The 15,692-nt window shown below is 50.2% G+C and overlaps 4 protein-coding genes across 4 annotated transcripts; 3 read left to right on the top strand and 1 right to left on the bottom strand.

The window, feature by feature from the left end:
- Positions 1-637: 637 nt before the first annotated feature.
- Positions 638-1,441, bottom strand: MYCGRDRAFT_95595 (uncharacterized protein; the record flags this gene model as incomplete). The annotated part of the gene is made up of 1 exon (XM_003849272.1): positions 638-1,441. The coding sequence occupies one exon, from the start codon at positions 1,439-1,441 to the stop codon at positions 638-640; it is 804 nt and encodes a 267-aa protein (XP_003849320.1).
- A 326-nt stretch (positions 1,442-1,767) lies between these two features.
- MYCGRDRAFT_105672 (uncharacterized protein) lies at positions 1,768-2,467 on the top strand (the record flags this gene model as incomplete). The annotated part of the gene is made up of 3 exons (XM_003849745.1): positions 1,768-1,952; positions 2,009-2,127; positions 2,177-2,467. 3 exons carry the CDS (start codon positions 1,811-1,813, stop codon positions 2,282-2,284), a joined length of 369 nt encoding a protein of 122 aa, XP_003849793.1.
- A 501-nt stretch (positions 2,468-2,968) lies between these two features.
- On the top strand, positions 2,969-7,597 carry MYCGRDRAFT_75360 (protein kinase WD40; the record flags this gene model as incomplete). Its single annotated transcript, XM_003849746.1, has 1 exon — positions 2,969-7,597. The coding sequence occupies one exon, from the start codon at positions 2,969-2,971 to the stop codon at positions 7,595-7,597; it is 4,629 nt and encodes a 1,542-aa protein (XP_003849794.1).
- An 18-nt stretch (positions 7,598-7,615) lies between these two features.
- On the top strand, positions 7,616-8,063 carry MYCGRDRAFT_105669 (uncharacterized protein; the record flags this gene model as incomplete). The annotated part of the gene is made up of 1 exon (XM_003849747.1): positions 7,616-8,063. The coding sequence occupies one exon, from the start codon at positions 7,667-7,669 to the stop codon at positions 7,913-7,915; it is 249 nt and encodes an 82-aa protein (XP_003849795.1).
- Between the last annotated feature and the right edge of the window lie 7,629 nt (positions 8,064-15,692).

Raw genomic sequence — 15,692 nt, 5'->3', positions numbered from 1 at the left:
GGGATACGAGGAGGACTTTTGGATACGGTGTCTTTATTGTTCGAATGCTAGGAAGGAGCAGCAGGTTGCAGTTAGCAGTCACTTGACACCCAACCAGCACCGCAATTGCGCTAGCCTTCCGGCTCTGTTCCTCTCAACAATCATCAATAATCATTTAAACCGCCGCCACAGCGTTCCTCCAACCAAAGCACTCTTCTCACTTGATTCTTCGCGACCAAGGCGCCTTCATTAAAGCGGATAAATCGCGGCTCCTGCCAACCTGGGACTCTCCCGATGCGTGCACGTTCGCTCAACTCTGCTAGGTGGATGAAGCCGCTCTCTCCGTCAAGGCCATGCTGTTCGATGAACGATGCGTGGCATTCTTGGCATATACATTGCCACTGGGAGACGCCGGACCAATACGCGTCGTCGATGGAGGCTTCGATGGTGGCGATTCTATATGGAGTGAGGAGATCAGCGGTGGTGCGTAAGTTTTAAATTGAGTCGTTTTGGGAGGTTTGATACGGCGGAAAGCGTTCAGGCGTATGACGTGCCGAGTCGACACATATCCGGAAACGATCGTGGACAAGCAGGCATTGTCTCGCGCACATCCAAGAAATACCGAAAATAGCTGGATGTAGCTTAGCGAGAAAGACACTCACTCGGGACTGAGCTGAAGCCCATCCTCTTTCGTCCAGGTCAGCTCCGACCAAGCATCTGGATTCGGGTCACCGGCGCTTTTCCGCTGCCGTTCTGCCGCTCTCTGATCCTTCTCGGCTTCCCATCCATCCCCGTGCTTTCTGCGAGCCGCCCGCCGCAAGCTTTCTTCCAGGATCATCGTAGCGTGGCCTCCTTGACATGAGTAGACTCCATAGAGAAGTCCAGGGGCCGCTGTTCTTCCGCCGGGGTACATCTGGATGAAAAGATCGCTTTCCTTGAGCAAGTAGTCCCGCTGCGCTTGGGTCTTGGTGATCTTGCCTGGCCACTCTTTGCGGTCACAGGCGTCGCAGCAGCGAAGTCCGTTTGCAAGGATGGCGCGGCGGACGGAATTTTTGCCGCAGAAGACGCAGTGCTTTTCGGACCAGGTGAGGAGTCCGGAGCGGCCGCGGAGGAGATTTGGTGATGGTGCGGTCTTCATTTTTGACTTGGACTTGGTTTTACTGGAGGCCAGCGACGTTTTCGGTTTGTAATTGGTGATGTGGGCGTGTTGGAGGAGGAAGGAATGTGCCCAGGCGTTGACTGCGGAGCGGAGAGAGTGGTTCGTTGCGGCGAGGAAGTCGAGAGGATGAGAGCATGGCGACTCGTCCTGTTTCGGGAAGAGGATTCGATCCGGGAAGTGGGCAGGATACAGGTAGGAGATCACTTCGTCCAGCAGTTCGGGAGGCAGTGAGGAGAGCAGGTCTTGGCCGTTGCCATCGAGTGGAGAGTCTTGGGTCAGGTCGATTGTGGCATGTGAATTCATGATGATGTTGGTCATGGTCGTGTTGCGCTTCTTGAACGACTCAATGGCGTTGTTCTCCTTCCTGGTCCGGAAGCATGCTATCTTGATCTGGCGCTGTTGCGTGAACGTCGTCTGAAGCGAGAGTATTCAGGACTTCGAGAGCTCTAGGACGTCGAAGTTATGTCAGCATCTTGCTCCTCCCGCATGCCAAGACCTGTTCCTGAGCACGGACAGCGATGACGGCACTCTTGAGTTACATCATGGCAACCAAGAAGTTCCCCACCAAGCTTGAAAACATCGATCACAGCTCTGTCTCGTGCTTCACTTCTCCCAAAACCCGACCAAAACACACTTTCAATCAACCAAACCAACACACACACATCAATCAACATGTCTCAATCCAACGTCGGCAGCGCTGGTGTGTACGAGGCCGGTGATCAACGCAACTCTGATGTCGAGGAGATCAGGAAGCTCCAGGAGGAAGAGCGCTTCCACGAGGGAAAGAAGAACTCTCACAACCCCGACGATCCCAGTACGTTTCAACCACAACCCATTGCCTGTTGGAGCTGCAGCTGACACTATCTACAGAGGACGAGCGCTCCATCGCCAACAGACTGGAGCGTGAGGCCAAGCGCAACGAGGACGACTCCGCCGGCAAGGACCTGAGCACCGAGGACAAGCTCGCCCAGATGGATGCCACCGCACCGGTGAGATGGAACACTTCAGGAAACAATCGCTTGCACTAACACGTTCTAGGCCATCTCTCACGGCAACGAGCCATCCAAGGGCGCCAAGATCGACCAGCAGCTCCGTGAAGAGGAGGAGGAGATCCTCAAGAAGAAGGGCGCCTACAACCCTCAGTAGAGGATGGGTTCATTCCACCACTTGTCATGACAAAAGCGAGCGTACCAGAGCGCGAGGAGTTTGGACACAGTCACATACAGCAGTCTGTATTGAGGACGTCGGACATTTGAAGTGCATAGAGAGGGCTCGTTCAGTTACAGAGCCGGCGCTCGCCGACGGAAAATGAAGTGAATGTTATGATTCAAGCGTTGTTGAACGTGTTCGTGATGCTGTTGTCCATGCTAGGTATCAATGACTTTGCGATCAATGCCCATGCGATACACTGGAGCAGCCAACGGACTGAACGCAATCACCTTCTGTGCTTCCCTACGCTGCCTCCAAATATCATTCCAGCAGCCTGATTACACTGCGCTCGCACGGTGAATTCTCCCAGTGATTGTCGAGAGAAGGCTGGCAAATTCGGCCAATGCTCGTGTGCAGCTCGGATTTCTTGACTCGGTCTCGGATTCGGACATCCACCAGTCGCGACCTCACCGTCGCGTGCTGCGCATCGACAAGGCGATGCAACAAACAAATGATTCTCTCCATCGCGCCATCATCGGACCGCCTCACGATGATACGGCACATTGCGCATCGCAATATAAGGCAGAATAGCCATCGATGAAGCCACGCCAGGAGCGGTACGCGGCGATCTCCACCACTTCGCCTTAATCCTCACGGCACCCCTCCGGGTCATCAAGAAACATGGGTCAAGGCTACTCAGCCGTTACTCTCCCAGCCGGTCCCTCCGCCATCGAGACCTCCGAGCTCACAGACTTGACCTACGAGAAGACCCTCGGCGGCGCTCGCTTCCTCCGCACCGTTCGAGCCAAACATTCTTCCGGAATCGTCGTCGCCAAGGTCATCACCAAATCCAACCCCTCCGTGAGCTTTAAACGCTACTCCGCACTACTTCGCGAGGAGCGACAAAAGCTGCGAGGCATCCCGAACGTCTTACCTTATGCTCGGATACGAGAGACTGCAGCACTCGGTCTACTAGTCCGACAATTCGTTCACACCTCTCTTTACGACCGAGTGAGCATCCGTCCATTTCTGGAAGGCGTCGAGAAGAAATGGATAGCATTTCAACTGCTCTGCGCCGTCCGAGACTGTCATGCTCAAGGCGTCTTCCACGGCGACATCAAGTCGGAGAATGTGCTTGTCACTAGCTGGGGATGGGTGTACCTGACGGACTTCGCATCGCAGTTCAAACCGGTGTATCTGCCTGAAGACAATCCGGCCGACTTCTCCTTCTACTACGATGCTTCCGCGCGGAGAACGTGTTATCTGGCGCCGGAACGATTCCTTGCTGCGGGCGAGAAGCCTAGGGAAGGGAACGTGGTGCAGTGGAATATGGATATCTTCAGTCTGGGTTGTGTTCTCGCTGAGTTGTTCACTGAGTCGCCAACATTCACCCTCAGTCAGCTGTATCGGTATCGGAAGGGGGAGTACGACCCAACGGTGACGCTGCTGAATAAAGTGGACGATGAACATGTGCGGAGCCTGATCAGCAGTATGATTCGTTTGGATCCGACGGAGAGGTGGCATGCAAATGACTACCTGGACGAGTACAAAGAGAAAGTTTTCCCGTTGTACTTCTATAATCACTTGCATACGTTGATGCAAGAGATTACGGATCCAATGACTGGTCGGAAGAGTGGACAGACAGCGGACAAGAACAATGGGATCTCGGATGAGCGGATCGACAGGATCTACAATGACTTTGAGATCTTGTCGGTGTCTCTGGGGTATCAGGATGCTGCGACTGCGGAAGAAAGTGCTCAGTCGAACCCGGCATTACGCACTGGACTATTTCCGATGCAAGTCGACCTTCCGAACAGTCGACATACAGTGCAGTCGGCACATCACTTGACGAGTGAGAATGGGACATTCGTCCTGTTGAATGTCATCGCATCGGCAATGCGAACTTGCGCACGAGCAGCTTCAAAGGTGCGGGCATGCGAGCTACTGCTTGCGTTCGCTGAAAGACTGCCAGATGAGGGAAAACTGGACCGAGTGCTCCCATACATCATCCCACTGCTGGAAGATCCCAACGACATGGTTCTTGTGGCGGCTCTCCGAACCATGACCCAAATCCTCGCCATGGTCACGGTCGTCTCACCAGTCAACTCCTTCCTCTTCACACAATACATCTTCCCGAAATTACAAGTCTTCGTCAAATCGACGACATTCAGGAAATACTCTCTCGTCAGAGCAACGTATGCAGCATGTCTGGCCAGCCTCGCTGAAACAGCCTCCCGCTTCCTCGATGCCATGCAGGCTCTCAAAGCAGAAGGCTCTCTTCCATCTGCCGAAAGAGGCGGCGACACAGACGAAGACTACACAGTCGACCCGGAGGCTTATGACGCCACCCGCCTTGAGATGCTCGAGCAGTTTGAAGGCCAGACGAAGGTCTTTCTCACTGATACCGATACCGCCGTCCGTCGAGCATTCTTGACTTCAGTCTCAAGTCTATGTGTCTTCTTCGGAGAAGCTCGAGCCAGCGACATCATCCTCAGCCATCTCAACACTTACCTTAACGACCCGGATTGGCTACTCAAACGAGACTTCTTCAAGACAATAGTCGGCGTGGCAGTCTACATCGGCAGCGCAAATTTGGAAGAGTATATCCTGCCACTCATGCTGCAAGCTCTCACCGACCCGCAAGAACTGGTCGTCGAACAAGCTCTTCGATCTATGGCGAGCATGGCTGAAATGGGCCTCCTTCAACGCTCGAAGATATGGGAACTCATCGACACCGTTGCGAGGTTTCAGATGCACCCCAACTTCTGGATCAAAGAAGCTGCTTGCCATCTCATCTCCGCTACGACGACGTACTTGTCCATGGCCGATGTGAGGATCTTGGTGGCACCGTTGATACAGCCGTACTTGAAAGTGCCGATTGGCAGTCTGACCGAGTCGGAGCTGCTGGATGCGCTGAAGAAACCATTGCCAAGAGCAGTGTTGGATCTGGCGGTCCAATGGGCAGTGAGAGTGGAGAAGAGTGTATTCTGGAAACCGGCAAGGGAGTCGAAACAATTGTCTTCGCCGGGGGTGGCGCAGATGCCGCCGCAGTCCTCCGTGGCTGGGCTGTCGTCAAAGTCGTTTGCGAAAGTGCCCAAGACGGATGAAGACGAACAGTGGCTCGGACGGCTACGAAACGCAGGTATGACGACCGAAGACGAGATGAAACTGCTGGCTTTCAGAGAATACATCTGGCGCTCGGCGCAGCGGTCGAAGCGAGATGATGGGAATGGGCAGGATGGCAGGTACGAGCAAATGATCAGCTTGTCTGCTTTGAAGATCACGCCGCAGACGGTCATCTTCGAGAATAGTCTGGAGGCGTATGAGCAGCATTCGCAGCGGCAGGAGGAGGAGAGGACGATTGTGGAGGCTATTGAGGAGGCTTCCACGGTCGATGCGAGGAAGAAACCGGATGAGGAGGGTGGGTTGGGTGTGAGGAGTGCGGATAGCGGGGCCACTGCGGGTATGCCGATTGACCAGCGGAGAGTGTCAGGACTGAGGTCGAAGAACTCAGGAAGTCTTTCTTCATCACCAAGCTCGGGGATCGGACTGCTGGGGAGAGATGTCGACAGGGCTTTGCGGCAGAAAGGCGCTGCTGCTGGCCTCTTAGGTGGAGCTGATCTGCGTGTCAAGGCACAGGCCGAAGTCGCCACTGACGATACGACCGCCACTGGAAGGCTGAACTCGCCTCATCCGGCAAGTCGCAAGCCATCACCCTCGCCGAATGCCGACTCACGACCTTCGACTGCGAGGACTGTTAGTCACAGATCCGTGCACAACTACGCTGGTAACGATCCGACGGTCCTCAAGCTTCTCGATGCAGTCTACGTCGACACCTTCCCAATTGACGCAGCCGACTTCGGACCAGTCGTCCAACTCAAAAGTGGCCTGATCCCCACAAACAGCAACCAACCCAACACCGGACCCTGGCGACCACAAGGTCAACTCATTGCAGTCCTAGGCGAGCACACCGCAAAGGTTACCCGTATCCTCCCCGCTCCAAGCCACCTCTTCTTCCTCACCGCCTCCGACGACGGCACAGTCAAAGTCTGGGACACCGCCCGCCTCGAACGCAACATAACCCACCGCTCCCGACAAACCTACCGTCTCCCCTCCGGCGTTAAAGTCACCTCCCTCTGCTTCGTCGAAGGAACCCACTCGTTCATCTGCACCGGCTCCGATGGCAGTATCCACGCCATCCGTGTGGACGTCACCGAATCCAGCTCCACCACCCGCTACGGCAAGCTGCGCACTATCAAGACCTGGAATATCCCACCCCTCTCTACATCCTCCTCCTCCGCACCCGAACACGCCCTCTGGTCAGAACACTTCCTCGCCTCTCCCACCTCCACCCTCCTGATCACCACATCCGCAAACCGCATCCTCGCCTTCTCCCTCAAACACACTTCCCTCCTCTACTCCCTCCGCGTCCCCTCCCCGCACGGCTCACCGTCCACATTCTGCATCTCCCGCCGGAAAGACTGGTTACTCGTCGGCACTACAACCGGTGTTCTGCATCTCTGGGACTTACGCTTCCATGTCCGCCTCCGGTCGTGGTCGTTTGCCAACCCCGCGCCGATTACGAGGTTGCAATTACATCCGAGTAGAAAGAGTTCGAGGAGGAATATGTTTTGTATGACGGGTGGGACGGCGGTGGGGGAGGTGAGTGTTTGGAGTTTGGAGAAGGGGGTTTGTTTCGAAGTTTATCGGGGTGCGCATGGGGAGGGGAGGGAGAGGGTGGATTTGAGGGAGTATGAGTTGAGGAATTTGGAGGATGAGAAGGGGGATAAGTCGCTGGAGAGGGCGATGGAGAGGGAGGGGGAGGTTCGGATGGGGAGAGCGGCATTTGCGGTCTTTGGAGCGCAGACTTCGGTGAAAGATCCTGAAGTGCAGAGTGCTTTTCTTGTCGCGGGTGGACCGGATGGGAAGGTGAGGTTTTGGGATTGTGAACGCTTGGAAGGATGTTCGGTCGTCTCCGGGAATGAGGGTGACCAACAGCCGACATACTCCTTTAGCCAACTCAGCCTCGATACGCGGGTCTGCACCGAGCGGGATGCGGACGCTGCTGCTGCTGCTGGGCAGGGAGTGGAGTCGAGTCCCGTTGGCGGTGGTGGTAAGGGAAGAGCTGCAGCTGGGAGTGTGAGTGGGGATAAGGGAAAGACGCCTTCGAGGTATGAAGTAATCCGGACGAGCGCGAGGAATTTGATGAGGAGGCATTTGGATTTGGTGACGGATGTTGCGGTGGTGGAGAGGCCGGTGGGGATGGTTGTTAGTGCGGATCGAGGAGGGATGGTTTTTGTGCATTTGTAGACGGGGAGGTGGTACTGCTGGAGGAGGAGAGGAGAAGCTGGCTGGGGAGTGTCGTCGCCTGATGCGACGATGCGACGACGGTACACCATGGTTTCACTGCTCTCGTCTGTGTTTCGACAACCGCATTGCTCATTGATTGGCAAGCAGGCTGGGACTGGGTTGCTTTTACGCTGCCAAGTGCACGATATTGCCAGGGGAAAGCAGAAAGTTCCAGCGCACAGCCAGAGGGCTTTGGACAAAGGAACGGGATTCAACAAGGACGCTGTTGTGGTCGTTTCTCTTCCCTCGCTGCACTATCACTCACCACTGCTTTCTTGAGGGACTTTCTGCGGCATACGCTTGCCGCTCATGAATACATGGGTCGTATGAGGTTTGTGGACTGGACGGCATCTCAGCAAGGGTAGCGGCTCCTTCGGGCGGATATAGTATACACATAGTACTTGGAAGACTACTCGCGAGTCGGGTGAGATGAGTGCGCTTGACGGTCAGGTCAGGAGGGAAGTGCTTTGAGCTTTTGTCGGTCCTGGTCGAGATGTCTTGGCTTGCATGTGAAGATTGGCGGGGACGGGTGGTGAATTGCAGGTGGACCAGCCAGCTATTTCTTACCAACTTTCAAGGCTTTTCATCTTCGAGACCTTTGAACCTCCTCACTCGGCATTACACATAACACACGGATCTAGATACGTGGTGTGCTATCGCGCTTCCCACCACAGCGCACCAAAGCTCATTGACTGCACTTTCGAGGAAGAAGATACCGCTACACTTGCCACGATGGCTCTTCTTCAAGAACGCACCACTCAGCCGGAAGAGTCGGTCTCCGAGATGTCGACGCCGTCCACCACTCTCGCAAATGGCGCAGCATCGAGCGCAGATCCACAGGCCCCGTCAACAGACACTGCGAAAGTGCTGCTGGATCTTCCCACGGAGCTGCTCGAGAACATTTGCGAGTTCATCCCCATCGGCAGTGCATCTGAATCGGGCGCAGAAGTGCGGAGACTAGCGATGGGCACTTTCCATGCGCTTTGTTTGTCGTGCAAGGATCTCTTCGTCCTGGCGCGTCCCTTGCTATACCGCACTGTTCAACTCGACTTGACTCCAAGCCACTACCACTACTCGTCATCACGCCGTCTTGCGCGCACTCTCTGCGCATGCCCGCACCTTGGTCTACTCATCCGCCTTATCACCGCAAAACACCAGTCGGAGTACAGCTTGCGGACCTGGCTGCCGTCACATTACTTTCGAATGCTCATTCATCGAAACCAAGTCTGCATCGAGCAAGATCGGCCACATTTCGAAAATGTGCTGAGTACCGAACTCTTCAACTCTCTCGTTCACCTACCTGCTGGAAGACCCCGGTACGAGGACATGGCAGCACTTGTGGTTGTGCGAATGGCCCCTCGAGTCCAAACAATCATCCTCCCGACAGGAGATAACTACTACTATGCCCTGGGTTCATATTGGGGAAGACTACTCCGAATGCTTTGGTCCGCAGAAAACTTGGCAAATCTGCCTCAGGGTTGCTTTGCACAACTCCACCACGTCGAGCTCAATGCAATGGCTTGGAAGGAAATTGACCGCATCAATCCTATCAATCGTCCTCGCGAGCATGCAGAAGGTGCTGCTCGAGCTTTGCCCGCGGCGATGCAGCTTCCGGAGCTGCGCAGACTCACTGTCAAAGGGATGAGACGCGATCGCTCGTTCAACGATCCTCAGCCACTAGGCAAGGGTACCAGCAGCGTTCAGTTTCTGACATTTTTGCAATCGAATGTCGTGCCAGAGGCCCTCATCGCGGCAGTGCAGACATGCAAAGCGCTCAGGGAGTTCCACTACGAGGTGCGCGTCGCAAAGTACCACTCGTACACCACCTGGGACCGCGAATGGACCGACCCGTTGGTCATCTACCATGCTCTCGGACATCATTGCGACACTCTACAATCCATCACCATCACCAATCTTGCCAATAATGGCGAGGTCTGGGTTCAACGGGCGTTCGATAACCTGTTCTTACCCTCAAACTTTCCCCAGCTCATCGAGCTCGAAATCGACGCACATCTTTTGCTCGACTCCGTGGGTCTGTCGAGTCTTCCTGCAAAATTGGAGAAGCTGACTGTCCACACGTACTCCGACGTCAATCATCTCGGATCGGTACTCCTACGGCTTGCCGCGCATAGGGGTCAAGGTCTGCAAGACCTCAAAATTACTGTCCCGAATGCCTACCGTCAGATCGTGGACCTCGACGACATGTACGGTCCTTTGCACAAACGCGTTGTGTGGATCGAGAACTCGAAGCGGCGATTCAAGTTCGACATGGAGTCGTACGCTGGTGGGAAGAGACTGACTTTGACGTTGTGGGAATTTCAGGCATGGGCAGTGTTTGAGGTCCAAGCGCTGGGAACAAAGCTTTGGTGTGGTGGCTTGGACGACTTGATTGAGGCTCAACGTCCGAGTGTGTGGGAGCATGTTTTGGATATTGGCGACGATCTTTCTGCGATGCTCAATAGTAAGGGGAAGGAGTAGCATGGCGTTCTTCTGAACAGCTTGTCTAGGCGTACGTCTACCGGGGGTTAGCGGGAGAGCTGCGGCCGCCTATGTTGAATTATTGTCTTTAGTGCTTCTGCGATACCTTCATGCTATGACCGTCACTAGAATCCGGTAGAGAACTCAAAGCAGCAACAAGGCTGATAAACAAAGAGATAATTCTAATAAAGAAGCTGCTGTCAATTGCTTCTCCTTCTTCTGCTGCTATCCCAAAGAGCTATGTCTGCCTTAAGATGCTTATCTTCATCACTACTTATCTATATATATAATAGGGTTTCGACGTCCTGTATGCCCTTTAACAATTACTATCACGCACATGTTATTAGAAACTCCGACTCGTCGATGTTATCGCGAGGATGCTTATAACTTCATCGACTATGTTATATATATTTCGGTTTAAGTATTATTTATAGAGCTTATAACATGCCTATACCTTAGCGAGCGGTCTTAGACTACGACATACTAAAGTATATATTATAAGCTATAATACCTTAGCTTCTACGTAAATATTAACTAGCGTTACTTACGTAGGGTCTTATGTCCCCTCGTAAGAGTAATACTTAGCTTATTTTAAAAATCTAGAGACTATTTAGCTATAAATACTCTTATTACTACCCGTAGTAAACTTCTAGTAGTAGCTATCTCTTTACTTTAGATATTTAGCTTCTATATCTACTCTAATAAATAATACTTTACTTATATTAAAGCCCTATAGTATACGTAGCTATAATTGCTTATATTACTCCTAGTAATAGAGATCTAGTATAACTTGTCTTATATATTAAATATTTAGACTATATATCCCTTCTTAAGAGTAATTTATAGCTTTTCTTATCTATCTAGAGCTAATTTAGCTATATATACCTATATTACTCTCTATAGTAGACTTATAGTAATAGCTATTATATTAGTTTAAATATTTAGCTTCTATACCTTATCTTAAGAGTAATATATAGCTTATTCTAAAGGCCTAGAGCTTATATACCTATATTTACTATTATTACTCTCTAGAGTAGACTTATAGTAGTAGCTATTATATTACTTTAATTATTAAGACTTTACGTTCCTACTTAAGAGTAATATTTAGCTTATATAAAAGTCTCAGTACTAATCTCTCTAGATATATTTATATTACTCTCCGTAGTAGACTTCTATTAGTAGCTATTAAATTAGTTTAAATGTTTAGCTTCTACGTCCTATCTAGTAAGTAATACTTAGCTTTTCTTAAAGATCTATATTGTTTGTTTGTTTGTTTGTTCCATTTACGTCCTGTAGGAGTCTATAACTATGTAGGACGGCTGTCTCGCGACAGCAGTCTATCTATGTACAATCGTTGTTCTCTCGTATCTCTTAACCTTAGGGAAAGACCCGTGCCTAGGATAGTAGCTAGCTAGTATCGAAGGACTTTAAAGAAAGACAAATAAGGAAAAGTAAAAGGAGTGTAGGCTAGACGGTCTCGTCTTCGCCTCTTGCTAGGTGCTAGGACCTAGAAGCAATCTTTATGTCCGAGAGAAAGGTAGTAAGGTGTTTCCGGAGTTCCTTATCTTCTACTATTTCTAGTAGAGATTGTGCTTGTCGTAGCGGTAGTAGCCTAAATACATTGTAGATAGGGCAGCTATATACGAGGTGTTCTACTGTTTCTCGTCGTCTGTAAGGGCAGTCTAGCGTCGTTACGTGTCTAAAGCGATAGAGATAGGACTTTAGGTATCCGTGTCCTAATAGGATAGTATAAAAGGCACTAGTTAAAGCGCGTCTTCCTCCTATTCTATGTTTTCCTAGCGAGCTCTATAGAAATCGACTAAGGTAGCTATTTGTATTCCTAGGTACCTTATTAATCTCCTGTTGTCTTACTATTTCGTATCGGGTTTTCCAGACGCTAAAGAGATCGTCTTTTGCGTAGTTAGCCCTCTCGTATTCTACGAAATGCTTATATTGTCGGAGTCGATAATAGAGTAGTTGTATCTGTATTCTCTATCGTTTTTGCGGGAGTATCTCTCTCGAGTCCTCGTGTCGGACTTCTCGCGTATCTAAAGGCGCGCTTTAGATAGCGAGTCTTACGGGGTAGTTTTCGGGTAGCTTTGCTACGCGTAGAGAGTATAAAATTAACTGCCTCTCTAGGCGTAGATCCGGGGGGAAGAGATTTGACTCTACTTCGGACAGGACGTTTAGGGCGGTACGGAAAACGCCTAGGATCTTTCTATAAGCTTTACTTTGTAGAGATACTAGAGGTTTTATGCTCTTTTTCGACCGCTACTAAACTAGGGCCCCGTAGTCTGCTATTGTAGTAACGCAGGCTAGGTAGATCTTTCTTAACGATATAGAAGATAGACCGCGTTCGGTATTTGCTAGTCTTTCTAATCGATAGAATGCTGCTTATGCTTGTGCCGATCTTATTGCAATATGCTCCTTAAAGGTAAGACCGGCGTCTAGCCAAATCCTAAGCTACCTTATCGCTTTCTTTGCCGGGCGAACAATATCGCTATTTAGAAGAATTACCGGGCAATCGGACCCTTTCCCTTTCGAGAAGTGTACTAGGTCTGTCTTTGCTAGGTCGAAAGCAATCGAGTTCTTCTTTCCTAGGTCTATTAGCCTTCTTGCCTTACGTTCTAGTACCTTAGAGTTCTTCTTAAGGGACGTAGACGAGGTAGATAGTCTAATGTCGTCGACGTAGGAACTAGGAGTAACTCCTTGTAGCGAGAAGAATATGTCGCGCGTATAGATAAGAAAGAGGATAGGAGACATCGGGCTGCCTTGCGGAACGCCGATCTCTACGTCCTAGAATTCCTGTATCTGTCCGTCGAATACTATTCGTAGGCGTCTATTGCTTATAAACGACTAAACCTAATGTATAAGGCTATACGGAAGCCTTAACTAGATTATTATTCTTAACAGTCGGTTCTTTGCAACGTAGTTGTATGCTCCTCTTACGTCGAGGAAGATAACCGAAGTCTTCTTTTTCTTTCTTCGATTCTCCTCGATTTCGTTCGTTAAGAGAAGCACCGTATCGATAGCTAATTTCTTCTTTCGCCCTCCTAACTACGAGTCGTGTAGAAGGGGCTTCGTCTCTGCGATAATCCCTAGGCGTTTTGCGAGTATTCTCTTACTAATCTTACCGAGGCAGTTTAGGAGAGAGATAACTCGGTAGGCCTTAGGGACCGAATAGTCTGGTTTTCCCGGCTTTGCTAGAACTGCGCCTGTCGCAACTTTCCAGCATCGGGGGTAGTATCCTTCGTCGAGTAGCCTCCTATATATACGTAGAAAGGTAATAGGAATAGCGCCGTACGCTTTACTAATAATAGCTTGCGTAATACCGTCTAGGCCCGGCGTTTTTCCTTTTACTATCTTTATACTACAGGCGGCAGCGAGTTCCTCTTCGGTTAGCGTAGTCCAGCCCTAATCCCCGGCTGTATACGCTTCCTAACGGCTAGGTAGAGGTTCCTCGGCAGGAGGGCGCGGAAATAAGGCTTCGGAGAAGGCCTTACATTTCCCCTCGAAAGAATCTTTGTTATTTATCGTAGGTATCTGTCTTCGGCTGCTATTCCTAGTATAGGACATAGCTTTAAAGATAGATTTCGAGTCTTCTTTTTCGAGGAAAGCGTTCTAGTAGTTCTTCTTAGCTGTTTTAATAGCTTAGAAGTACTCGTTTCTCGCTTTCGTATACGCCTCTTTCTCGTCTAGCGTCGGCGTACGTCCGCAGGTAAAGGTCTGTCTATATGTTCTAGACATTGTGCGGCGTAGCGTGCGTAGCTCTCTATTCTACCAAGGTTTTGCGCAGGCGTATACTACTTTCTCTAGGATTGCTCCCCGCATCGATTCGGTAATATATAAGGTAAAGGAGTCTGCGATGTCGTCGAGGGAGTTCGTATAGTTAATAGACGTCGCCTTGCTTATTAGGAGATCTGTAAACAGTTCCTAATCCGCGGAAGCTATATCTAGAACTACTTTCTTCTATTAGGCTCGATCTTGCGCGCTAATAAGGTCTATAGATATAGCCTTATAGTCTAAGCCTGTCGGAATCGTTCTCTAGTCGATTTCTTTCGTAGATAAGGATCCTCTTGTAAACGTAAGGTCTAGGACCGACTCTGCGTCTAGGTGCGGCCTATAGAAGGTCCCGATACCTATCGTATTACGTAGAGTAAAGCCCTAGTCTTCTATCTACTCTATAAATTCGCGGGCACTAGTAGTATCCTTTCCCCTCGGATCCTAGGACGGGTATCTAAGGTTAAAGTCTCCTACTAGTAGAGTGTTTAGAAGGAACGTGTTACGTAGAGAGTAGAGGCTTCTCTCTGTTGTTCGTCGGTTTTGCAGGTTCTCGGTATCTCGAAGGTCTTTCTCGTTATAGAGATTAACTATCTAGATCTTGTTGCCCCTCTTGTCTGAAATAACAAAGGAAAGTATGTCGCTGTCGTCTAATAAAATAGGAGAGATATTAACGTTAAGTCTCGTACTAATATATAGCATTGTCCTTAGCCGGATCGTGGAATCCGTAGTCGTTGTAAATAGCTAGTTATACTCCCGGTGTGCGATAGATCTTGTCTCTTTGTAGCCTATTATCGGGTCTTCTATAGTCTACGGTTCCTAGACTAGTAGAAGGTCGGCTTTCTACTTAACCGCGACGTCTAAGGTAGACTCTGTAGCCTCGATAGATTAGTTAAGATTAACGTAGAAAATCCGTAGAGAGTGTTCTAATATGTAGAACGTTCTAGGGGCCTCCCTTTCTGTTATATACGATCCTTCGCCTTCTCGACTCTTAGGCTGTCCGCGCTTACGTATAGACGGTTTTAAATAGCCCTTTTTGCCTCCTCCTCGGTAGCAAAACCTACTAGAACTGTCGCCCTAGTAAGAGTCCTTCTTCTCTCTTCGTTTGTTAGCCAAATCGGGGTGCCTGCGAGTTTAAGACCTCTATTAAAGGTCTTAATTTCTCGTTAAATGTCCTATAGGCCTATTAGCGTGTTAAAGTTCGCGGTCGAGACGCCGTAGACTACGACCTTATACTAGAGAGAGTCCTCTATTACCTATGCCTCGCCTACGATGTCGGTAACCTTAGTAAGGCTATCGATCGTTCGTTAGCAGGCTTTCTCTGTTGCAAAGTTTAGGATAATGTTGCCCCGAAACGATTTCTTTATTATAAGGACAGCTAGCTCTTAGTCTTCGCCTTTAAGAGCGTCGTTAATTTTGTCTCGGGTTGCGATCTAGTCGAGTTCCTTCTCTTTATCCTTTGGTACAAGGATAAGAGGCATCGGTTCTGCTTGTTCTTTCGGCTTACTAGCCCTCCGGGAGACGGTCGTCTAACGTTGTTGTTATTATTGTTATTATTATGTTGTCTTTGTTGTCGAGGAGGTGGAGGTAAAGGTATCGGATCCGCTATCTCCCTTAACAACGTCTGCGAAAGTAGGCTTCTTCGCCTATGCTACTAGTTTCTTTGTTATCGTTTCTAGGTTCGAGACTTGCTTTGCGAGGATTTGGGACGTTGTCCTAAAGTCTGTATACTCGGTAAAGTGCCGAAAGACTTCGAGAAGGTCGAGAACCCGGGTTTGTTCTTCTAGAAACCCGCCTA

Source organism: Zymoseptoria tritici, chromosome 9, assembly GCF_000219625.1.
Source record: "Zymoseptoria tritici IPO323 chromosome 9, whole genome shotgun sequence".
In the NCBI taxonomy this organism is placed as follows: Eukaryota; Fungi; Ascomycota; class Dothideomycetes; order Mycosphaerellales; family Mycosphaerellaceae; genus Zymoseptoria; species Zymoseptoria tritici.
This window is presented reverse-complemented; position numbering and strand designations above follow the sequence as displayed.